The 26121-nt window shown below is 40.3% G+C and overlaps 1 protein-coding gene across 2 annotated transcripts in view; it reads right to left on the bottom strand.

The window, feature by feature from the left end:
- Nucleotides 1-1051: 1051 nt before the first annotated feature.
- loqs (double-stranded RNA-binding domain-containing protein loquacious) overlaps nt 1052-26121 on the bottom strand; it is a 31874-nt gene continuing 6804 nt past the window's right edge. The window contains exons 7-11 of one of the 2 annotated variants that reach the window (XM_080273008.1): nt 25356-25474; nt 12074-12154; nt 4604-4715; nt 1651-2088; nt 1052-1571 (exon numbers count right to left, since the gene is read on the bottom strand). In XM_080273008.1, the coding sequence (XP_080129134.1) occupies nt 1952-2088; nt 4604-4715; nt 12074-12154; nt 25356-25474 (449 nt within the window). In that variant the 3' untranslated portion in view covers nt 1052-1571; nt 1651-1951. Of the gene's footprint in view, nt 1572-1650; nt 2089-4603; nt 4716-12013; nt 12155-25355; nt 25475-26121 lie in introns of both variants that reach the window. The other variant, XM_080273007.1, reaches the window with a different exon arrangement.

Below are 26121 nucleotides of genomic sequence, written 5' to 3' on the forward strand. Positions count from 1 at the left end.
ACGATCAACACCATTCCTTAAATATTTTCTTGGTATCCTGAATAAAAGACAAGTTTCGGGTTTTCAAGTAATGCAGATGGGTTGTGCCTGGACCTGATTTCTAGGTGGTGTTGGGGTCTCCATGGTAACTGTTCCTTAGTGATTTATTTTGCATATTACTCCTTAACATTATCCTCTGTGTGATTTATGTCATTTTAATATCATCGTGGCTTGCATCCATTACATACCCGCACTGTATTTGTTTATTACACCATATCATTCACCTGTATTATCAGGCACAGTACACAAAAAATACCTCTTCATTCTGTTATTTATACTGTTCAAACATACAAAAGGATATTAATGCAGAAAACACCACTGCATTATCTTCATCCATCCATCCATCATCCAATCCTATGCCGCCCCATAAGAAGCGTAGGAGCTCGGGGCTAGGCACATTGGTCCTAACATTTAAGATCTATTTATACTGTCCAAACACACAAGACTGAGGTGTAGTGTGCAGAATAAATCACTAGGGAAGAGGTGTTAAGAAACCTCCACAGCCACCTGGAACCCGATATTTAGATGCACTGACGTTTATCCTGCCACTTGACCACAGTTACCACAGGCATCAATATTGATTCTGAGCTCCGTTCCTAATTTTTATATTGTTACAACTTGCAAGAGGAGTAACTTTTTATCATTCTTAGAAAAAAGAATGATTTTTTTCATTTTTTTGGTTTGCAACAACAATATAGGTGCTGCAAGATTTTTTTTGACAAGTTTACTGTTTTATAATTATCTGAAGAGTGAGTCCACGTGTCCATGCAAGACAGGTGACTCACTAAGCTATCAGAGGATTAAATGCTTCTCCGCTCCCTCCAAAATGCTCTAAAAGGCTTCCAAACTCTTATGATACAGGGATCCTAGCTTTGTCAAGTGCCTGGCCTGTATTGGGTGGTGGTGGGGGGGTGGAGGGCTGGGGGAGGAGCCAGCTGCAGTGCGTACAATAGATCATTCTCCTTAACTTGTAGGAGATTTTTTCCTCCTTTTGCTGCCTAATTTACTTCACTACATAAAGTGCAGTACAGCAATTCATTCACCTTAACACAGAAGGGATTCTTGCCATTTTTCAAATTATTTCCTGTATCTCTGTAATAGAATAAGACAATACCATGACTCCCAATCATTTCTGTACGACTTCTTCACAATGAGCATCATCTTCTAGTGCTAATCTCTTGTTACATCTCAGCATTCAAGATGGAGAGATGGCAATATTACACCTACTTAAAGTGAACAGAGTATAGCTGGTAGTAATCTTGAGATACTTGGGTACATCCCCACCTTTACCTTTAACACAGTGCATGGGTGACTTCCTAACACCTCTTCCTCTGAAATTAATTTTGCATAATACACCTTGATATTCTCTTGTACAGTAATTACACTGTTAAATATCAATACAGTCTGCATCAATCACATACAAGAAGATACTGGGATATAACGTGTAGAATTACTCAGTACTGTATTACGCCTTAACATCTTCCTGTATGACTGTCTATCGCTTCAATATTAACATCCTTTGCATCAGTAACCTACAGCAGGACACTGATTTATGCATTCTCTTGTACGCTTTCTATATTCCTGTTTTTTAACATCCTTTGCATCAGTAACCTACAGCAGGACACTGATTTATGCATTCTCTTGTACGCTTTCTATATTCCTGTTTTTTTTAATTCGCTTGCATGCTTTTTATATTTATAATTGTTATTTTCTTTTGTATGCTGTCCACGTTCATTATTTTTTTCTCCTGTACGTTTCCTATATTAATTTAATCTCATCACAGTTTCCATCAACTCTGTACAAGAGGCTACCAAGGTGTAATGTGCCAAATAAATCAATAGTGAAGAGGTGTTAAGAAATCTCCAAATCCACCCAGTGTACGTCCCTTACTCACAAGGCGGGGTGGGAGGAGCTACTTGTTGGTCATAATCTTGAGGTACTCGAGTGCATTGTGGGCAGCAGCGGCCTGGGCCTCCTTCACACCCCCACCAGTACCATAACACACCGCTACCGGCAGTGTTGACAGCTGAACCAGGCACTGATGCTGACCTGGAGCACACAAAAAATGTAGTACTGGCTTAATAAATAAATAAATAAATAAAAATCTATCTATCTATAGCCAGATGCAATAATCTTGTAAGGGGTAGCTGTTTGACTTTATGTTAATTGTTTTACGGGGAGGGGCACTAACTCTCCGCCAACCCACTTGCTGACATGTAGGGAACATGTACGGGTTGGTTATAGGGTTAAATAATAATAAAAATAAACAGTATCCCCTATGCAACCCATATGCAAGGTCTGTTCAAAAAGTATCCAACCTTAGGCTCTAAAAAGATACCTACCTAGTCTGTTGAGCTAGGACACTAATCCCCCTCAAAGTAGGACTTTGACTTGACACACTCAGTCCAGGGTTCTTTACACTGCCTAAAACATTTTTCAAAGTCTTTTTTTGGTATCTCCTGCAGGTGCTTCGTCACATTTGTCATGATCTCTTCTCTCGTTTCAAATCGGGAACCCTTCAGCTGAGTTTTGAGCTTGGGGAATAACAAAAAGTTGCACAGAGCCATGTGTGGTGAGCAGGGAGTCTGCCGGACCTGTGGGATGTTGTGCTTGGCCAAAACTTCCTGAATCAGGTGAGAAGAATGGGCAGGGGCATTGTCATGGTGTAGCTTCCAACTTGCCGCTTTCCAGAGGTCTGGCCTCTTCTACCGAACTGTGTCACGAAGACGACAGATAACGCCAAGGTAGTAATGTTTGACAGTCTGACCTTCTAGTGCATATTTATTACTATCTCAATGTTATCCACTGTCTTTGTGTGCAGTTTGGTGGAAGAGACCAGACTTTTGGAAGGTGGCAAGTTGGAAGCTGCACCATGAGAACACCCCTGCCCATTCTTCTCAACTGATTCAGGAATTTTTAGCCAAACATAACATGCCACAGGTCTGGCAGGCTCCCTACTCACCAGACATGGCTGTGTGCGATTTCTGGTTATTCCCCAAGCTCAAAACTCCACTGAAGGGCTCCCAGTTTGAGACAAGAGAAGAAATCATTATGAATGCGATGAAGTACCTGCAGGAGATACCTAAAACCGACTTTGAAAAATGTTTCAGGAAGTGGAAAGAATGCTGGACTGCATGTGTGAAGTATACTTTAAGGGGGATTAGTGTCCTTGCCCAACAGGTTAGCTATCTTATTAGAGCCTATGGTCAGATACTTTCCAAACAGATCTCGTACATTCCCTGGAGGTCCCATTTTCGCTGCTCTCACTTTTGGGTTTTCCAAGTCAAGCCGTACCTTCACACGAGAACTAACACAGCTCTCCATGCACTCCTCTTTTTACGCTTTCTCATATATGAGGCCTCAACAGCACTAGCCACTTTTCCTACACACAATATTCATCACAGATTTACTTCTACTGGTACCCCCAGTGTCCTTTAAAATCTTCCACTAATTCATGTTTATCTCCATTACCTTCCACATACTGTACACCATAACAGGTCACTCTCTCTTTTATTATGCTTTTATGTATTTCTAGTTTCCATCACTGCACCCGATATACTTCAGATCTTCCACTAATTCAACTCTCTCTCACCCAAATCACTGCACTCTTTTCTATACCCCACCTAGACCTGTGAGTTATTCCACAGGCTAATAAAATCATGTGGAAATAGCTAAAATAACATATTATTATTGAACAAAGGTCTCGGTAAGATACCAAGGTCCATCTTCTCATCACTTAAGGAAGCTCCCTAACACCTCTTTCTAAGTGATATATTTTGTTTATTACACCGTACCGTCCTCTTAGAGTCATCAAAATCATTCAAATACCACCATACTCTGCATAAGTAACATACAAATTTATCAAGCTGTATCTGAAAACAAATTGCTATGGAAGAGGTGCTAGGGAACTTCCTTAACTGATGATAAAGCAGACCCAGGAGTCATCACCACCACCACCGATATCATCAATCATCAAGACCTCTTTTCCTCCACCATGATCAGGACTTTTTTTTCCCAGCTACGGATTAGGTAGGGTCCATGGCACAAGCAGAAAAAAATCTAGCACATAAACTAACCACAAGTCTACCCAATTAAAATACCACATTTTCAATCACACCATTCAAGCCCCTGGAATCCTGACCCCATCAAACAGGCATAAACATCAACGCTTATGCACTGCACACCACTTATCACTACATTTAATCCGATAACCATCACCTCATCAGGGAATATAGGAGTGCTAGATCCTTGTTATTAATTCCCCTGCACAAAATTCTTCCATGGTCAATCACACCCTCATTTTTAACAACATAGTGCATTAGGCCCTTACTCTCGTTAGTTAAGGAAGCTCCCTACCACCTCTTCCTTAGCAATTTATTTGTGGAGACAGTTGGTTAATATTAATCTATATATTATGCTGGGTATGCTGATATTTAAATGACTTATGTGACACAGATGATGACAATAAGGAATAATATGCAAACTAAATCACTCAGGAAAAGGTATTAGGGAACTTCCTCAACTGGCAAGAATATAGGCCTTCGAGTACAATGACAACACTCACCTGACACTGACAACTCTTCAATGTCGACGTAAGTAACCACAAAGTTCGCCTCCTGGGCAATATCTTGGAGCATTTGGACAAAATTGAGCGACAGAGAGCTCAGAGATATAGTCTGGTGAGGGGAACAAAACTGTGGTTAGCAAGGGTTGTTAAAATGTAAAGCCTAATCATATATCCCTTAGCACATATACTACTTAAATGTACAGTCTTCTATAATTCTTAGTACATAGTTAGCCTTAATATTAATTTATCCTTACTCAATGCTTTCTGCAAAAGAAAGTAAGATGCATGTATAATTGTATATGCTAAAATGAAATTACTATTTCAGTTGGGTTTATGATAAATCGTAACAGGATCCTAATCTATCTATCTACCTATTGCCAGATGCTCTTGTGATCAAGCAGCTCCAGTACTATTAATCTTTTAGTTAAAAAATATACTGTACAATAAGGAAATACTTCCAACTTTCTAATCTTACATGTACTGGTTGAATCTCAATTTAATGGAAACCTCAGGACCAGCACCCTGCTATTAAATAAAATTTTCTGTTAAATCCAATCAAGTACTAGAAATATCATACTCTGTAAAGTATATATGCTGTATACATAAAAAAAAATACAGAAACTATAGATGCAACATTTGTAAGCAAATGAATGGCATTTCTAAAGTTTGCTTCTTAAATATAAATATAGTACAGAAATTTCTTGTATTTGTTGTTGCTGCTTAACCAGTCTGTCTGACCAAGCAGACCCATCAACCACAGGTAAGCAACTGCTTCTGTGGCCATCCTACAGATACAGCAGAGCACAGATATCGTGTTGGGATCTGGTGTCCCATTGCAGTACACAATGCCTCACCAGGGTCAGACCAGAGTCATTCCCATGGTGAGTGCAGGAAGGAAGTTTGGCTCCCAGGTGGATGCTGCAGCTGCTCCACCCAGGGTGCACAGTGCCACCACCAGTAGGCCCCTCATCAATACTCCTGTAGCTAACCCTTGTATTTGTAGCTGATATGAAAAGAATCACTGGACAAACAGGCTACAGGGCATGTCTGCCTTAAATTTGCCCCATATTGTAACTGCATTTCAGGCTCAACACAATACATGCCTTAACTGGGAGAGTTGTACCGCCAACTGGTGATTCTGTGTCCGTCCTCCAGTAGTTGCACACCCATTTTTTACACTTTTTGGGCTATATAATGATTATGAAGGCATAAAATGAAAATCTGATATTTCTAAATAAAACTAGGCCATTATACATGCATTAATATTTTCATGGAAATTGGCCAAGAAATGGTCAGGAGGGCATGAAAATGAGTGTTGCTATGAACAAGTACAAGATGTAACCATCTGTTTACCTACCATTCAATCCTTTTCTTGCCCCAACAGGAGCACAGGACTCCATGGATAGACTACTGAATCCTGACATTTAAGCTAAGGATGTTATATGGTTACCACCCAATGTACTAAATGGTTTACTGGTTAACAGGAAACCATCTGGCTTGTCACTCAGCGCAGTCACCCGTAAGCAGAGCTACAGCATGAATGGATACCAGCCAGTATGCCAAATGGTTCACAATATTTCCACAAATTCGCAAGAAATACAAAACTATTCAAGGTAAAAAGGCATTTAATATTAATAAAAGTTGCGTAATTCTCTACATTCATACGAGACACTGGCACATTTTTTAACTACTGTATGTTATTTTGTAACTCAAGGCCTACTTTTTTTTTTTATATAGACACAGTTATGCCTTTGGGCCACACTATATGGAAAATGTTAACTATGATTATATTAGCTCAGTTCTGCTACCACACCAAATACAATTTTTTTTCCAGGCTACCATAAAAAAATTTAATTCAGCATGAGAAACTCCGAGCAGCTGCTGTTACAATGTCCTACTATTTCTTGAAACTAGTGATATAGTGATCACACATCAACACATAATGAAACCGCTCATTGTACTACAATCTGCACTATGCTATTAGTGCCATTGCTTTGATAAACTTTATAAGTCCTTGTTAATGTTACTTTATATATTTAGTTAGTTTTTGCAAGTACAGGCAGTCCCCGTTTTACTGTCAACTTACAAATTTTTACCTTACAAAGGTAGAAAATGCACTTCGAAATTTAAATTTTGAGCTTTTCCCAGGCTAGTAATAGGAGGTATATTACTCTCTCGTGCTACTGGTCTGTGGCAGAGAGCCAGGTCCCAGTCTGCCCAGGCGGTTGTTTGTGTAAACAATTAATACTCTGATACTCTACAGTGTTCTGTGTTGCCAGCGCTTTTTTGGATATCCCCCTCCATCTATGTTGTGTTTTATGCATCCATCATGTCTACAAAATGCCCATCTGTCTCTCCAGTTACTGGTGAGAAGAGGAAGAAGGTACAGTAATTACCCTTGAAATGAAACTCAACTGCCCAGCATGAAGGTGGCAAGCCCATTGGTTCTGGGATATTTCCCCATCAGGAGGAGTCCCTGTCATTTATATCGTTTCGTTTCATTTTGTTTTTAAAGGCTCCAACATGCTTGCATGCATCGGCCTTGGTCACCTAATGGCGGCTCTCCATGCTGCACAATCTATTGCAGCCTCCTTGTTCAGTCCCTTAACCCTGAGGTCACACTTAATGACCTCGTCCCAGGTCTTTCTCGGTTTACCCCTCATAACCCCACCACCAATATTAACACTTCTCACCTTTCTCACCCAATTATCATCCCCCATCCTCTCCACACGCCCAAATCATTTCAATCTACCTCTCCTCATCACAACACCAATACACTCCAGTCCCATCCTACCTCTCAACTTTTCCATCCCAGCCCCTCCAGACCTTGCATGCAGGGATGCACTACACATCCACCTAATCATTGTCATTTCTGTACGTCTGAGCCTGCGAATATCCTCCTCCTTTACTCCCCAGGTCTCACTACCATACAGCATTACACTCCTAACACCTGCTGCATACAAAGACCCCTTAGCTCATTGGGAGAGTCCTCTCAATGCCAGGAGAGGCAACAGCTCCCTGAACTTCTTCCAACCACTTCTCACCCTAGCCACAGAGCTAGCTCCAGCCCCACCTCCAGCACACAACATGTCTCCCAGATAACAAAACTCTTCCACACACTCAAGAGATTCACCAGCAAGTTCAATCCTTGCATGCCTGACAATCTCCACCTGCTCTCCCTGACATGCTGTACACATAAAATCAGCATTATCTCACAGTCTACCTCTGATACCACTACATCTCTTATGCACCCATTTATCACAAACACCGCACAAGATGGAATTACTTCCCACGCCCTTGTGGCAAACTGCATATGGCCACTCTCCCTCGTCTTTGACAGTACCGCCACCAACCCTAGATATCATCACTTTTGTTTTATCTGCATTTACCCTTAAGCCCTTGTGCCCCATACCATCTCTCCACTTCCTAAATCTTTCCTCCGCCTCCCTTTTGTTCTCTGCAATCAACACCAAATCATCAGCGTACAACATCTCCCATGGGAGTCTGTTTCTGAAGTCACGTGAGAGGGTTTCAAGTACCATGGTAAACAACATGGGACTCAAAACTGACCCCTGATGCTCACCAACATTCACGGAAAACTCATCATTCAAAGCTCCATTCACTCTTACCTGGGTGCGAGCACCCACATACATAGCCATAACCACCATAACCAACCACTTCTCCAAGCCAAGCCTTTTCTTTCCTCACCTCACCACCTTTTTAGGGACTCTGTCAAAGGCCTTTCCAAATCAACAAAAACAAAATACAGATCCCTTTTCTTACCAGTATATTTTTCCTGAAGCTGTTGAACAATGAATATGGCATCAGTGGTCCCCCCACCTGGCATAAACCCAAACTGCATCTCATCAATATTCACCCTTTCTCTAATCATACCTTCTAAAACTCTCTCCATTACCTTCATTATCTGATCCAAAAGCTTTATACTTCTATAATTTCCTCTTTCCAGAGCATCACCCTTCCCTTTATACACATATACAATTACAGTACATATCAATTTACTTAGCAAGTACATTATACTAGTTTTTTAGTTATATGAGTTATAAAAATTATAATGGTTTATTGTTTTTATGATTAATGTAAAATGTGGCATCAAAATGTCAGTAATAATGGAATAAATGTACAGTAATACTGCAAAGCAAATCAGGTGATGTATGATAACTTATACTTCATCGTTTAACATTAGGCTACATACGAGATATTAGCATTTATTTAACTGTCTAATAGCCTTAAGTGAACAACTGATATACATTAAAAGTATACGAATAACCTACACATTATGTGTACTTGTATATAAAAGGGTAAGTTTGAGTTTCCCAGCATACTGACGAGGAATCATCCATGTTTTGATAGAGAATTGTCTGACGATGACTTGTCCTCTTTTTAATTTGAAGGCAAATTGTCCTCAGGGAGATCTGTCCAGGAACCAGCCCATAATCGTCATCACACGTGAACTTGGACTTTTGCAATCAAGGATCTCAGTACAGTATTCAATATATAACATGAGATACAACACTTTATTATAAGACAGGCTTTGTGTTAATGATTTTGCCCTACTGTAGGCTAATGTATGAGTTCTAAGCACATTTAAGGTGGGCTTGGCTAGGCTATGATGTTCAGTTTGTTAGGTGTATCAAATGCATTTTCGACTTAATGAAAAATTCCACTTACTAGTCACTCGAAATGTAACCAGATCGTAAGTCAGGGACCACCTGTATGTCCAAAGTCATCTCCAGAAAGGATGCCTAATAATTTCTATTGTTATCTATAAACCTGACATACCAACTTCCCCAATTTATAATATCACTGGTATGAAAATGTGATATTTTGGAATAAATCTGAATATAACAAGGACTTAATTAGAAACATGCAAAAATAAATCAATAAATAAACATGAATAATGTATATCCATACGACATCAGCACTTCAGCCAAAAAAGCGGTCATGATTTCCAGGCATTACAAATTTCTGAAGTCAAAAAATTAGTCAGCACACTTCATGACTCCATAACCAATGCACTATATTGGTTGTGTTGCCATACTAGGCTCCAGAAGATTAAGTAACAGAGGAAAATATTGAAAGTTTTATGAAATTCAGCAATTTCCGGTGGGGTTATATAAAAATTGTGAATGGGGCATACATTACTGCATTTTGATACCCTTACCAATGATAGCAATTTTATGGCTATCTTCATCACCATCACCTAAACCTCTTTAAAAATAATTCTGTAAATAAAGCCTTTTTTTGGTCAGTGATCTTGAGGTTGACCTAAAGATGCCTACCACTAAGAAAGGGCTCACCTTCAGCTGACATCTATCTCTGTCTATCCATCTATTGCCAGACGCCTCAATCCCATACGGGGTGGCCACAAACAAATCGCCTCCACGTCACCCTGTCCACCGCATTTCACTGCCCTGCTCCCAATTCACACCCCCCTCTCTCATATACCTCTCCACTCCATCCTTCCACCTCATCCTCGGCCTCCCCCTCCACCTCATTCAAGTACACTCTCCTCATCAGCCTCTCACCCTCCATCCACTCCACATGGCCAAACCACCTCAGCGTGTTCCTCCTAACGCTTCATATCACGTCCACATCCACACCACAACACTCCTTTATTATCCTCGTTTGTCAGCCAGTCTCTCCATGTGACTCCACAGGCTCCTCTTAAATAACTCATTTCCACTGCTCTCACTCTTGACTTGTGTCCTTCCAACAACGTCCAAGCTTCACTTCCATACGTTATAGTTGGTATCACAATACTAACATGCAGTAACTTTTTCACTTCCAAGCTCACTTCCGTTTCTTATCACTGCTTTCAAGGAACCAGCAACCTTTCTTCCTTGTTATACCCTTTCAAGCACTTCACCCTCCAAACTTCCATCCTTACTCATCACTCTCCCCAAGTACAGTACTAAACAACTCAACTATCAAAATTGGTCTGTAAGTCCGGCCTACACATCATGGACAATGAAGAGATGAAGTGATGGACCAATGGAAAAATCTAATTTTGGTTCAAATGCACACAACCATCAACCCTGTCTTCAAGAAAATTAATAATCGTAGAAGTCATCTTGGACCCACCCCTGTCCCCTCTCCTCTCTCAGCTATCTATCTTTTGCTGTGTCCAACCTACACTATAATGCCAAGTATCCAACTCTTGATACTGCAGTCTCGAACTCAGAACTGTGTAACTGTAAGTCACTGACTCGACTTGGTAAATCAACTTCATTCCTTTCTATGTAATCTTCTGCATGAAAAACCTCTTATGCTATCCAGGATCTGAGCAAGTCCCTTCTCTTCCCTTCTTAACCACTTTGATCAGGTGACGTATTTTTTCACTTTAATCTGGCTACCTACATCTGATTTTATTCAGTTTAAGGGATACATCTTGTACTAGCATAGTAACGATAACCCAAGGATTATCTGGATGTGAACCCAACTGATCACAAGACACCATTGTGACACTCCATCCTCCTCCTTTTGGGAGATGAAGGAGTTTAGTTTAGGGATGTTTGTACATCTGGGCAGGTTCTCTGTCCAAGTGCACCAGCAACACCACAAGAAGGCATCTCTCCCCAGGATCACATCTTGTACTGAAGAAAGATTACAGAAGCTGAATCTAAATTCTCCCATTCAAAATGCATCCCATAACTGTATAATACTATGTGATGAAGACAAGAAATAACATGTAAATACAGTACATCATCGGACCAAGGTGGTTAACTCCCCAGTACATCACCAACATATGCAATCCCTCAAACAACCAACAGTACAGAATATCCAGCAGAAGCACTACAGGCATAATACACATTACTCTACTCTTACCGTACGCTGGGTGATGGGAATCATCAGCAGGAACTACTATCCATACTAAAATAAGACCCTGACCCACACTCTCGTCAGTTAAGGAGACTCCCTAGCAATTCACCCGTACCAGTTTATTTCTTGATCTTGTAGGTTAATATTTTCTCATATACTGTATTATCATGTCCTGCTGATAAATAAAGGAGTAAAAACCACAAACAGAAGAAATATTAGGGAGTTATATATATTTACATACTGTATATAAAAAAATAGTTAATTGCTTGAGTTCTTTTACTTTATTACTGCTCATTACCTTCATCATCTAATCCTGTGTTGCCCCATGAGGAGTTACTCTGTCAATTTTACTAAACTCAGGAAAGACCTCTCATCCTGAACAGGTTAATAAAGGCTGTGTATAATCCCTCTAGTTTGAAACCTCCCCCTTAAGCTGAATAAAAGCCTCTAAACATTGTAGAAGTACGTTAAGAAAAACATCACCACATTGAAAGGGCCAAGGAAGAGGTGCCAGGAAGCCTCCTTAACCGACGAGGCTACGAAGCCCTGTAACTGAGGCCTCCTCACCTGTAGGTCCTGCAGCTTCTTGCCGGGTGCCTGCTTTAGGTTCTTGTGGAAGTGACTCACCTTCCGCGAGTCACTGGTGGTCAGGGAGAGAACCTTGTTGTCCTTCAGTCCAGAGTACCGGGCTGCCAACTTCTGAGCAATCTGTGTCGAATGGCAAAATAACAAGGCACTATAGTCAGTTTGATTGTGCCTGATGGTGATTGTGTGTCCCCTTTTAGCCAAGCACCTGTTATATAATGGCAGAATATGATGGCTGACAAAATACAGAAGTGACAAATCAATATGTGCCACAGTCAGTTTGAATGTAAATGACAAAGATTCTGCATCTCTAATTATTTAATAGCAAAATAAGTGGGTCATCTTCTAAGCATGCTGTGTAAATACGGCCAAATCATAAACTGCTACAGTGTCACTAGATATGCAATAAATCCATAAATCATTAGAAATAATGCCAAAATTTCCTGAAAAATCATTAATTTATGAATAATGTCAACAGCAGCTGTCAAATTTGGAACTAGACAGAGTGAGTATTTCTACTGCCTGTACCAAAGAGCAAAACTGGCATCCTTGAGCCCACCAGAGAAGGGAAAACAGTAGCATATGTCTGTGTTTGTGAATCTGAGTTACTCGGAATGATCCAGTAATGCCTTCTTGTAAGTTAATTTAGAATGCTGGGCAACCAGCTTCAGAGAAATCTGTGAAACCACCCAACAGAGGGCAAAGGGAGGGACATGTCAGTATGTGGCATGCTGAATTTTACGCAGTATGACGCCAGGCTCATCTGGATGTGATCCCAGAGAACAAAAGCTGAAGCTGCCCTCCTCCTGCCATCCACCACACCACTTTTGGGGAACAGGGAAGGAGATAATGGATGTTTATGAAACCAGGCAGTAGAACTGCCATGCTATATCAGTGCTACTATGTGAATGCAACCTTCTCCAGCACCAGATTAGTACAATGCATGGTGAAAGTACAGTAGGTGATACAGGACACCAACTGTAGTACATTACCTTTATTACTTTATTCATTCATAAAGGTTCCAACATGCTTACATGCATTAGCCTGGATCACCTAATGGCAACTCTCCACCTTGCTCGATCTCTAACAGCCTCTCTGTTCGGTCCATTATCCCTAAGGTCACACTCAATGACCTCGCCCCCAATCTATCAGTTCACCCCTTGCAACTCACCCCAGCACTTATGCCTCTCACTTTCCACAACCAGCTGTCATCCTACATGCCCAAACCATCTCAGTCAATCTCTTCTCATCACAGTATTAATATATTTCAGTCCTAACCTTCCTCTCAACTCTTTCATTCACAATCCTAAACCCCCATGCGTCATTCACGGATGCACTAAACATCTCCTCATCATTATATTTTCTATACATCTGACCGTATGAGTATCCTCTTCCTTTACTGCCCAGGTCTCACTACCATATAGTATTACACTCCTAGCACATGCTACATACAAGGACTCGTTAGCATGGAGAGAGAGCCCTCTCAATGCCAGGAGGGGCAACAACTCCCTTCCAACCATTCTTTCCCTAGCCACAGAGCTAGCTCCGGCCACACCTTCAGCACATAACATGTCCTCCATATAACAAAACTCTTCCACACCCTTAACAGACTCGCCAGCAAGACAGATCATTTCCCACTTCTTTGCATTTTATGAAAATCTAGTTTCTTCATTCACCTATTCAATACAAGGGCATAATTTCAACAGCCTTATTGCTACCTCCAGACAGTTTAATACATCTAAAAGTTGTCCTGCAATGAAGAGGCTGCAAGGGGCTGTCCTTAACCTCTCTCAGTTTGAAACACTCTCCCGAGGTGAATGCAACCATCTGAAGAATGCACGCACTCATACTACAGGTTTTTTTTTAGAGCTGGAGGATACACGAAACTTAATTTCTACATTTTTTTTTTTACATGTTGATGGAAAAAACTTTGTACCCTCTCATGAATCTAAATTTTGGGTTGCTTCCAATGCAAAGTATCAGTAGTATTCTTAGAAAATTTCTTAATCACCAACCTGGCTTTCCCCCCTCCCCCCACCTACAGATGGTGTAAGATCTAGAAAACAAGGAGAACACGACAAAAGGAGAACAATCAATGGCATGCCTAGTGAAATGAACCAGGCATTCATTCACTCCCCCCCTCCCCTCAGCTCTAACTCACAGGCCTTAGATAATTTACGCACATTTCATTCAGTTCCAATAACCACTGTCAAAAATAGTACTGGAATGTGTACTCTACTAATGCCTTATACTTTAAATATTTCTGGATACATCTGCTTTACTCTTCAGTTGAGGATTTCCATAGTTTTAAAACACATGTGTAAAATAACCTATCATTATCCCCCCCCCCAAAAAAAAACAGGAGGGGGGGAAAGAAAGGAAAGAAATACAACTCAATTACAGAATTTAAGTAAATGCTCAATACAGAGAGAGAGAGAGAGAGAAACTGACAGGTACACCACTTGTCAGTTTTGCTCAGGTTGCCAAGTACTGCTAAACTGAACATGACTACCAGTAATCTTGTGTGGTATAACAGTAACCAATATCCATCCTCTGTAGAAATATATCATCATAACTACACATAAGATTCAAATTCCTCAGGGCAAAGACATACAAAATCTATGTAAAATGGGCACAGAAATCACAACAGTTAATTCAACTGGCATCTCAACTTGGTACATAGTGGGAAGAAATAGACTGAGGCATAAGTACAGAAAGAAAACCAGCAGCAAGAGCAGTGCCAATCAAGAGGTTGAAACCCATAATTGAAGTGTGGAAGTATTGTTGGCTGGAAAGGAAGCTTACAGATATATGCATCACTAGAAAAGGCTACCATGAAGAGGTTAAAATATTTTGGTAAAGCCTGGAAGTAGTCTTAATATAAAAACAGAAATAAGTGTGTGGGATGACCAAATATCGCCAAAGGTGGGAGTCAGGAATCCATTTACCCTCCATTTTCTGTTTATCAGTTTTGGTATGTTCATTTCTTTTTGTTCGTTTTGTTTTGCTTTTAAAGGCTCCAACTTGCATGTGCCAGCCTTGGTCACTTAATGGCAGCTCTCCATGCTGCTTGATCTCTGGCAGCTTCCCTATTCAGTCCCTTATCCCTGAGGTCACAATAATGACCTCGTCCCAGGTCTTTTTCAGTCTACCTCTCACAACCCTACCCCTGACATTAACACTTCTCACTTTCTGCACCCATTTATCATCCCTCATCCTCTCCACATGCCCAAACCATCTCAATCTGCCTCTTTTCATCACAACACCAGTTAATTCCAGACCCATCCTACCTCTCGCTCTTCCATCGTAAACCTAGCTCCCCCAGGCCTCGCACTCAAGGAAACATTGCATGTCCATCCATCTAATCATTGCCATTTCTGTACGTTTGAGCCTGTGAATATCCTCTTCCTTTACTGGCTAGGCCTCACTACCATATAGCATTACACTTCTAACACATACCACATACAAAAGATCCCTTAGCACGGAGGGAGAGCTCCCTCAATGTCAGGAGAGATTAAAGTTCCCTGAACTTCTTCCAACCACTCCTCATTCTAGCCACACAGCTAGCTCCAGTCCCATCTTCAGCATATAACATGTCTCCTAAATAACAAAACTCTTCTACACACTCAAGAGACTCACTAGCAAGGTCAATCCTTTCACGCCTGACAATCTCCACGTGCTCTCCCTGACACACCACACACGTGAAATCAGTATTATCTCTGTCTATCTCTAATACCACTACATCTCTTATGCACCCACATCACAAACACTGCACAAGATGGAATTACAGTACTTCCCATGCCCTTGAGGAAAGTCACACATAGCCACTCTCCCTCTTCTTTGACAGTATTGCTAACACACTTAGATATGATCATTTCTGTTTTATCTGCACTTATTCTTAAGCTCTTGTGCTACATACCATCTCTCCACTTGCTAAATCTTTCCTCCACCTCCCTTTCATTCTCTGCAATCAACACCAAACCATTGGCATACAACATCTCCCACAGGAGTCCACTCCTGAAGTCTCGTGAGAAGGCTTCATATACCATGACAAACAACAAGGGGCTCAAGACTGACACCCCTGATGCACACCAATATTCACGGAAATCTCATCACTCAAATCCCCATTCACCCATACCTGGGTGTGAGCACCCATATATATGGCAATAACCACCCTAACCAGCCACTCCTTGATCATAGGCCATCTCATTGCCCACTTCACCACCTCCCTAGGGACTCTGTCACAGGCCTTCTCCAAATCAACAAAAACAAAGTACAGATCCCCATTCTTTCCTGTCATTACCCAAAAGATAGCCCTATGTAACTACAGCCTGAAACTGGCAACACCCTCTCTGTCCCAGTTAAGTTCCTTATCCAGCAAACAGCTTCACCTGAAGCTCTCTCCAAGTCTCCAACTGCTGCAACCAACATTCCATCATCCCTGACCGACTTTTTATTGACCACTTACGGAGATCATACAGAAAAAAGGTAAGGCGTAACGAGGACATTTATGAACAAATTTTGAAACAATAGCATGTAAATTACCCTTGCTAACCATGTCAAGAGAGGCATGATGTGCTGGTAATGTTTCCTAGGCTTTGAAAGGAGGGATAGTATCCCCCAGTCCCTTCAAAAACTGACACTGACAGTTTAGAAAGGATTCATTCACCCAGATTACCAACTTCTTTAAGCTTACATTAATATATAATTCTTCTGGCTCCTGCTGAAGAGTACGTTGACCAAAGTAATGTGTGATTAGTTGTGTCCTGGTGTTCACTCAATATGTGTGCAGTATATACAGCCATCTTGCCTAAAGTGCGCCTTCGCAAAGTGCGTCTCGCCTAATGTGCAATGGGGGTCTGACAATAATTAATTATTTAGAAAGTGCGTTTGTACTTGCAATGTGCGACGGGCATTAAAAATTGAGGTAACTATGGTATTCTCTCGCAACTGGCGAGCATAATTTGTGGCATGCGATGTGTAAGGATGGGGGTGGTGAGTATGTGTGGTGGGGTGCGGCTGGTGTGTGAGTGGGTTCTGAAAGAATTCCCCGTTAGGACAATTCATATCCTGGATGATTCCCCATCATTCTATAAATATACTTATTGTTAATTAATCAATACTTTAATAACTATATTTCAGAGGGATCCATCAAAGTCTATGCTCAGTAGTGTAGGCTTTTGATATTATTTATTGGTTGCACCTTTAGTCAAAAATTAACTTGTTTCTTCCTTGCTGTAGTCGCCTTTAAATTATATTCTAGCGTCACCCATTGCTGTCTTCATTAGTGACGGCAAATTGTCTGGTTATTGTTGTGACGGCGAACTGTCTTGTTATTGTTGTGACGGCGAATTGACTTGAAGGCGAATTGTCCTGAAACCTTCCGTGGTACAACCTCGGGTACAACAACAACAATTTGCATTATCTACCCTCTGTACAGTGCTGGTAAGGTCTTGAATTTTCATAATAAATATACAGTATTACTCTTGCATGTTTTTATTGTAAGTTTTCCTTTTGCACTTTAGTTAGAGATAGGTATTGGTGAACCAATATATGATAATTCAGGATGTGTCATCCATAAAGCCACTTTAACATGGGATCCTATGCTTCGCAAGGTGCGAATTTATAAAGTGCGACCTTGTGTCGCCCATATTCATGCACTTTAACTGAGATGACTGTACATTTCTCAGAAACAAGAGCATGCTTCATTAGCCAGCTGGAGGTACTGGATCAGTGGAAAGCTTGTGATACCCTATCACATTTTAAATCAAAGAGGTGGCTATGAATGTTTGTCATCTATACTCAACCAAGGATGAAGGGTGGTCTGTGTCTTAAATATGAACTGCAGTGGTGCTGCCTCACAAGTTTTTTTGTCATCTAACTGCCAGGGACATCATCATCATCATCATCATCCGTTTGAGTATCCACTGCAGGACCGGCCTATTCCGACCGAAGTCGGGACATTGCAGCCAATGTATCTCTACCAAGTGGCTTAGTACATGGCTGGGTGCACACTCCCAAAGTTTATTACCTTGGCGGGACGCGAAACCTGGTGCATCCGTGTACGAAAACACACACTTTACCACCGTACCACGTAGGCTTCACCAGGGGCATAGGGTAGTCTATATCAAATACTTTAAACTACAGAAGTTTAGCCTCACAGCCTCCTATGCTTCACACCTTCCATGGTCTCACAACAATAATAAATGACTGATACTGTTACCAAGAGTTTTGCTGCATCTGTATGCCTATCATACAAGGCCTTGGTGGTATGTCACCTCATAAAACTACTGCTTCTTTTCTAGTAATCTTTTAATTCCTGTCTCCTCTTTGAGTTTGGTCCAGTGTATTTCCAATGAATGCTCAAAAGTGGCAAAACTATACCTCTGAACAATGTCTGTCTCAGTCAGTCAAGTATTTCTTCAATTACCTTCATTGGTAACAAGCTTTTCCTTTTTTCACTCTCACCAGCTGCTGGTATCAATGGAGGTTTATGAATCATCCCAAGGTCACCTAATCTGTAATGCAGAATTCTCACGGACAGTATAAAAACGGCTATTTGGCTGACCATTCAGTAAGCACTGTCAAAATGAGGAGTGTTACATTTTTTTTTTTCTCCTGCAAAAACTAAATTTCCAACAAAAATTAGTTTCCATGGTCATGGTGATTCAAAAGGCAGAACCCACTGTATGTAAGAAATACGGTGAGCATGGGAAACAAAAAAAAAAGGCACACATGAAAAAGCTTGTTGAAGACTGCCTGCTGAACAAAACAGAACCTCTTTAAGCGTGCAGCAGTTCACAACAGAATTTAGCAGACAAGTGGACCAACAATTCTGATTTACATGTGAAAGTTTGGCACCTTTAAAACAGGAGTAACACTTTACAGTGGCTGTCATGACTAACTGCAGAATGAACCACACCAAATTACCATCACATCAGAATTTTCAAGATATAGCATACACCACCAGTATCATCACCACCTCTGGCACCTTGCTCCCTCCTTGTAACCCCTGCACAAGTGATGGGTGTGACAGAAATGCCTTCAGGCTACCTTATCCACAACACCTCTCTCCCTCTTTCACAAACATTCCTCCTCCTCTTCCTTCTCTTTCATCAATACACTGCTCCTCTCCCTTCTTTCGTATCCCAAAGGGTGCAATTTACCAACATTACCCTCACTCTCAAACTGGAATACTGTCCTATATATAAAAAAGTCTTGTGCAACCATTCAAGACACTAGAGTATTTATATCAGTTTGATACTAGATATGGGGATACAATAAATATTAATGAAGCTTAGAAACATTAAATGATTGGCTAAGCAATGGTTACTAAGGACTTCTTTATATTTACAATACCTGACTCTCAGAGAAGAAAGTCTGGGAGACTTAAAGTGTCCTATAAAAGTAAAGTCCAATACACAAAAGTTTAACAGTGCTCTACATTTCATACATTTTTACACTGTCAGTTTTTCAGACCAGACGTATATAGGATATCACTCTAAACAAGACTGTGAGGTTACTGACACACATACACAACACCAAACCAAATGTATCCAAAGACTACAATGAAATAAACCAGGAATTCAAACTGTCATCACCCAAACCTTCCCATATTCTCTGCTTCTACCACACTTTTGTAAAATACTTCATCCATGCTAAACACTTTATGGTTTACAATACTTTTCTACCTTGCACCATTCTCTCATCCACCTCCCCACATGTTCATTCCCTCTCTCTCTCTCTCTCTCTCCAATCACTAGTTACACACACTCAAAAAAGTACCGTTACAGGGAGGTCCAATGAGTTTCGTACTGAATAATCCAGCTGTCTTGGTAGGGTTGGAGGAAGGCTGTTATCAAACATTTCATTCGTGGTGTCAGTTTGTATCGTGCGGTAGGTGTAACGATACTTTTCTGAGTGTGTGTACATAACAAGAGCTATATATTCCTTACATAAAAGTTAAAAAAGGCATCAGCACATTCCGCATGAAAAAATCCAACACTATAAATGACAACTACTGCAAAACACCCAAGATTCTGCCCCACACTGGTAAACCTGCTTTTATGAGGATGCATTTTACTGCAAGCTCATAACATCTAGTCGGTACTGGTATCAATATTTCAACAATAAATCAATCTTGAGACATCCTGAGCTGTTTTGATCATTTTTGGATATTTTGGAGTCCTGTACATTTTTTTTTTTTTTTTTTTTTTAACCTATTGTACAAACTCTCCATGTGTATATTCCTACATCATCATTATTATCATCCTGACCTTCTTCCATCCTTAGAATGGGGTGAGGTAGAATTCATATGAAAAGGAAAGATAGAGAGAGAGAGAGAGAGAGAGAATCAACATCCCTAACATAGGTAACATTCACACACCTTTCCCTGGAATCCTGAACACACCTCACTGCCCTAACTAGTCATCTGCATTTTTTTTTCTTTATAAATACACTAGTCAATGTGTGACACTACAAGTGCGCCAGCATCAATTTAGCACGCCATGCAAAAAAATTATATAACAATTTGGGATGGAAACGATGGTCATTGACATGTTTACATGACTTCCCAATCATCCCAAGCACTCAGACATTCAGTACTGTATGAGATATTGCTATGCAAGGATGTCCTCCTCGCGCTTGCTCCCAGCCCACCACCCAAGAGATAAGGACAGAACTCTTCCCCACAGGTGGGGTGAGTTACAAAAACACATCAGCAGGTGTGCCAAACAATTATCTTTAAATATATAAGATGGAAAAAAAAAAAAAAAATGAAATGAAATGAAATGAAATTGAAAAAATGGTCCCAAAGCCAGTCTGGAGGGTACAAAGATTTCCACCAATTCGATGACAGGGGTTAAATAAAGAACAAAGACACAATGCTGCATAGATTCAACAGACGTGATGGTAATGTTAAAAAGGTACAGTTTATAGTCCACGAGATAACAAAGCTGCCTTGTTGGCTTCGTGTGATAAGAACTCTATTGGAGAAAAAAAAAAAAAAAAAAAAAACTGTAAATGAAGTGGTTTGGGTGTGCATGAGAAGGTACTAAAAGCCCAGACAAAGTACAGTCATACTTTGTTAATGCCCAAAGTCCTCTGTCTATCTATTATCTATCTATCTACAGTTGCCTTCATCCTGTAGGCAATGGCAAGAAATGGTTTTCCTCCACACAGCCCTGTCCTTCACCATTTGTCTGCCTTCTCTCCAGCTCTCACCCACTTCTCTCATACATCTCTTCACTCCAACCCTTCATCCCATCCTTTGTCTCCTCCCCCTTCTCCCTCTCCACTTCAGTAACAAACACTCTTCTAATCAGCCTCTCATTCTCCACCCTCTCCATCCTTTCAACCCAACAATGTACTCTTCATTTATTCTTTCTATTCATGCTTATGTAATTCAGTGGACGTGTTTCAACTGGGATGGGTTACAAGACAGACTTCATCAGCTCCGCACTACTAGACTTGAGAGAGAGAGAGAATCAGTAACCAAAATGGAAGGCACACCAAAGCAATAAGTTGCTTGGAAATATAAAACACACTGAAGCTATAAAGTTAGGTTGGAATTTTGACAAACGTATATTGCATCCTACCATCATCCTATCAAGTACCGTATTGCTCCATCAGAAGGGTTGGGGACGGAGGCTAGACTACTCATTCCAGAGATTTAAACTATGATTTGTAAGTAGGGAGCCAGCAAATAAAACAGAAACCATGTCCAGAATAAGGGATGCAAGAAATATATTAACACTAGAGTCTCCCTGCCATGTTACAGCCTTGAAGAGATCTTGATATTTGTGAAGTAACATGGCATCAAATTACCAAGTTCCGGCAATAATAATAAATGCATATAAACATATAACCAATTCTCTTATTCATGCAATAGCAGCATACACCAACATAAACTCCTCAAAAACTTAAAACGAAGATAGCCACACTGCGTACTTTCTCACACTATCAAGCTTTTTCTGGTTCTCAGGACTTTATCTCATTCTAAGGTGGGAAAATGAGGTCTTGATGATGATCATCATCATGTTGGTGGTGGTGGTGATGGAAGAAAAGCTGTAAAATACTGAAACATCATCTACCATACTAAAGTTTCCATTTCACTGTGGCTATCCGTGCTTTAACTACGGCAGATCATTAAGTTCTGACCTTTATACTGTATCTGCATAACCAAGCACTATTAGCCTGCCACATTTGTACTTCAACATCAATGAAAAAGCTGTGCCTGAAAATGTCCTCTCCCAAATTTAAACATAAAAATCTACGCATTCATATTCATCTACCAATCCAACATCACAACGTGCAACAAAGTTCATACTGAGATCTACACTGAAAATGACACTCAAGGATCATCACCAAAATTTCTTAAGTAAATAAAAGTTTTATTAAAATGGAAACTTAAATCATAAATTACACTGCGATGCCAAAATTCAACTACTTCAAGTTTAAATCTCTTAACATCTTATTAATATGAATTGTGGCCGATGCCTGCAAGAAAGAGAGAACACAACTTAATAAAAGATTAAATTAACAGGGCTTTATTTCAGCTAAATTCATTACTAAAATAATGAACATAAAACACATTGTAAAGAGTGGACACTATGGACTGCACTGGACATGGCATATCAACTTTTGCAGGACATCTATCTGTATGAAGAGAGATAATAAGCCTAATATTCTCCTGTGGGATATTTATATAGCTTTAATACTGATACAGTTTGCATCAATAACCCACAAGAGGTTCCTAAGGTGAAATGTGCAGAATAATTCACCATATAAAAGAATTTGCAAAGCCTTCAATGCCACCTTACAAGACTAAATTATATCAGGTCATGCAAAACCAACCCAAAATAAGGCAAGCATGAACACTTTCTCCCACACTGGAAGAATACACCACATTCTTATTAACTTGACCTAGTACATAACCATGTATTAGATAAATTCCGGTTACTTTCGGTCAGCATAAAATCTCATTGCCTCATCCTCAGTCTTGTGCACTACAGGGTGACTGCTCAAAGTGACAGCTGATTTAACTTTATGGGAGTGAAATATGAATTATGTTTTTAATAGCTGCTTTCTTGTGGTTGATGGGTCTGCTTGACCACACAGACTGGGGAGTACAACAATAACTACTGTACACTGTTAAAGTCCAAAAGTCCTTATTTGGAAAGACAAAAATAAATAACATTTTCATTTTTCTGGTACAAAAATTCTCTGAAACTCAAATTCATTAAGAGAACATAACTGTTTTTCTCCCCGTATAAAAGCATACCAAACTCTCCAATTTAGGTAACAGTAACGCCAAGCAGCCACCCACATAACTGTTGCAATGAACAGTCCGATGTCCACATACAATCTAATACCTGTACTAAAGTCCATTTACCTCTCCTGCCTCTATTTCACTGTTGGATTCACAGATCCCTGAATGTGACATAGTGACATGGGGTGCATGACATTCCTCTGTTCCTCTGTGGGTAATAATAAGCACCTCTGTCTATCTGGTCCATTTCAAGTAACTATGAATCCAGTGATGAGAAAAGGGTAGCAGAGACGAATGAATATTTGTCTTTGACTGGGTTTGTAAATACATTACACATGTGGACAGGTTCTCAAACATGGATAAATATGTACATTATATTAACAATAACAAGCACCAAACATTACCCATTAACAAAAACCAAACATCCCAAAATCCCTAGGGCAAAGCAAGCACCATATTGCAACTACATGCAAGGATCAATAACAAGCAATTGAAACCATGCATAGAGACTGTGTGTGATGGGTAAGTGCAATACATTTAAATACATGAGGCAGGCCTATGTAAATGACTGTGCTGATGTACAGCAATTTTCCCTTTCCACTTCACAGTTTCAGCAGCTGTACAAAATTTTTTCGAAGCTTTGTCATTCGCTCAGCTTCATCTTCAAGCTAGAAAATGTTGTGATTACTTAACGGCATATAAACCACTTGTACTTTACCTGAGGGGAGGAAGAAATGACAAAAAATCAACACACAATACAGAAAAGCATCAACTAATGAGGGTAATGGTGCTTACACACAAAGTTAAATGGAGGGGGGGGGGGGAATCAGATATCACTACTCTCAAAGCCACCATTAACCTCTTCAGTTCAATGATGTATTTTCTCATACATTCCTGCTACTACCAAGTGACATTCTTCAACTTAAGGGCTGAAGTGAAGGGGTTAATGGAGTAAATGTAAACCCTCCAATTCACTGTATCCAAAGTTGAGAAATCTGTCCAGAGATAATTAAGAACATAAAAGACATTCTCGGCATGAAGGGATTAATTCATATTATTTCAACTCCCTTGGATGACCTGTCATGAACACAAGGTCCCCGCATCTTATGGCAGAGATATACTGTATTCCTCACAATCCTCAAAGTCAAACTCTCCAAAATTGAACATGCCTGAGATTGAGGATGATGCATTCAAATTTTGTTCCTATACACTCTCAAGTTTTATGTAACTGGCATCCATCAAAGACTTTAGATTTGTATCAGCTGTACTCTCTACCATTTTCTCCTCCTCAACTATGACATACTCTAATATTTCTTCTGAATCAAAAGCACGGAACCCAGTGCTGGAGTCAGTAACACAGGTATCGATCAAAGGTTCTGGCTTTGTATCAATTACCCATCCTTTGGTTTCCAGATCTTCAGCTATATTCTTTGATATTTCTTCAGAACTCTCTGTGGGGAATTTAGTATTTGAGGTAATATACCGGTAAGTATCAATCAAAGATGGCTTGGTATCAACTATCCTTTCAATAGTCTCCTGATCTTCAACTATGATATCCTCCAATATTTCTTCAGATCCATGATAGGGGGATTCAGGATTAGAGATGGCATCACAGGTATCAATCAAAAGTTCTGGCTTATTATAAACTGTCCTTTCTAGAGTTTCCTCATGTTCAACTATGATATCCTCAATTTCTTCAGAACCAAAAGCGGTTGGTTCAATATTGAAGTTAATATCATAGGTATGATTCAAAGGCTTCTGCTTATTTTCAATCGTTCTTTCTATTGTTTCCTGATCTTCAACTATGATATCCTCTAAAATTTCTTCAGAATAATGGGACGATGATTCAGTACTATCGTCAGTGTTATATGTGGAGCCCTCACAGTCAAAGCAAACCCGGGAGTATATGGGAGAGGTGTGGTGAGAGAGAAAATGTGGCTCTTCACTGTCACAGCAAAACTGTGCATGCACGGGAGAGGTGTGAGGGTGAGGGAGTAAATGTGGGGGCAGCAGCAAACCAACATGCCTAGCGGCCAAGCGTTCACAATCAGTTACCTCATCATCGTCATCTGCCAGAACGTTCACGGGAGGCTGCTCCACGGGTTGGTCCTTCAGCCGCTGGCTCATCTTGAAGGCTGCCTGGCGCTTGGCTAGCTTCTTGCTCTTGCCTGTGCCTGTACAGGGACACTCCATTCTCTGAACATAAGTTACGGAACCGGCCATTCAAATTCATTACTGAATATGAAAAGGGCAGTTCCCCTACTTACTTCTCTAAACAGAGTCTGAAACACTAAAATAATACTGTAACTAGCTTAAAATAAAAAAGATGAACAAGCAATGACACCCCTGACATGTTACAACCAGCAGTATAACTAAGCCAATCAAAATGACCAGAGGTTTATTTAACTAAATCAGTAAAGGTGCAAGTTTAGTACAGACTAATTCCCGTACTTGTGAAAAACATTAACCATTTCAGCCAAAGAACATCTCTTGCATGTTATGTAGGTTGTGCGATGCTTTTAAACAACTCAAAGAGACCACGTGACTTGTAACAGTTAAAAGCCATCGCCAGTACAGCCTTCAGCCCAAGATGTACTTCATCTTTTATCAGACTAAAGACTGATGATATAAATCAGCTAACAGTCTCTCCTCAGACTGAAAAGGTTTAACAAATTCAGAATTTGACCTTATATGTAGTACCAACTTCATCTGCCTAGTCTCACTAACATAGTTTCATGTTTTTCCAAATTCCCTAATAATCCTAACAATTATCTTCCTTTTCCTATTCATTAACTCACTGCACTTCTACACATCATCTTTG

Source organism: Coenobita brevimanus, chromosome 52 (genome assembly GCF_032717465.1).
Source record: "Coenobita brevimanus isolate Jiangsu-jjx chromosome 52, ASM3271746v2, whole genome shotgun sequence".
NCBI lineage: Eukaryota > Metazoa > Arthropoda > Malacostraca > Decapoda > Coenobitidae > Coenobita > Coenobita brevimanus.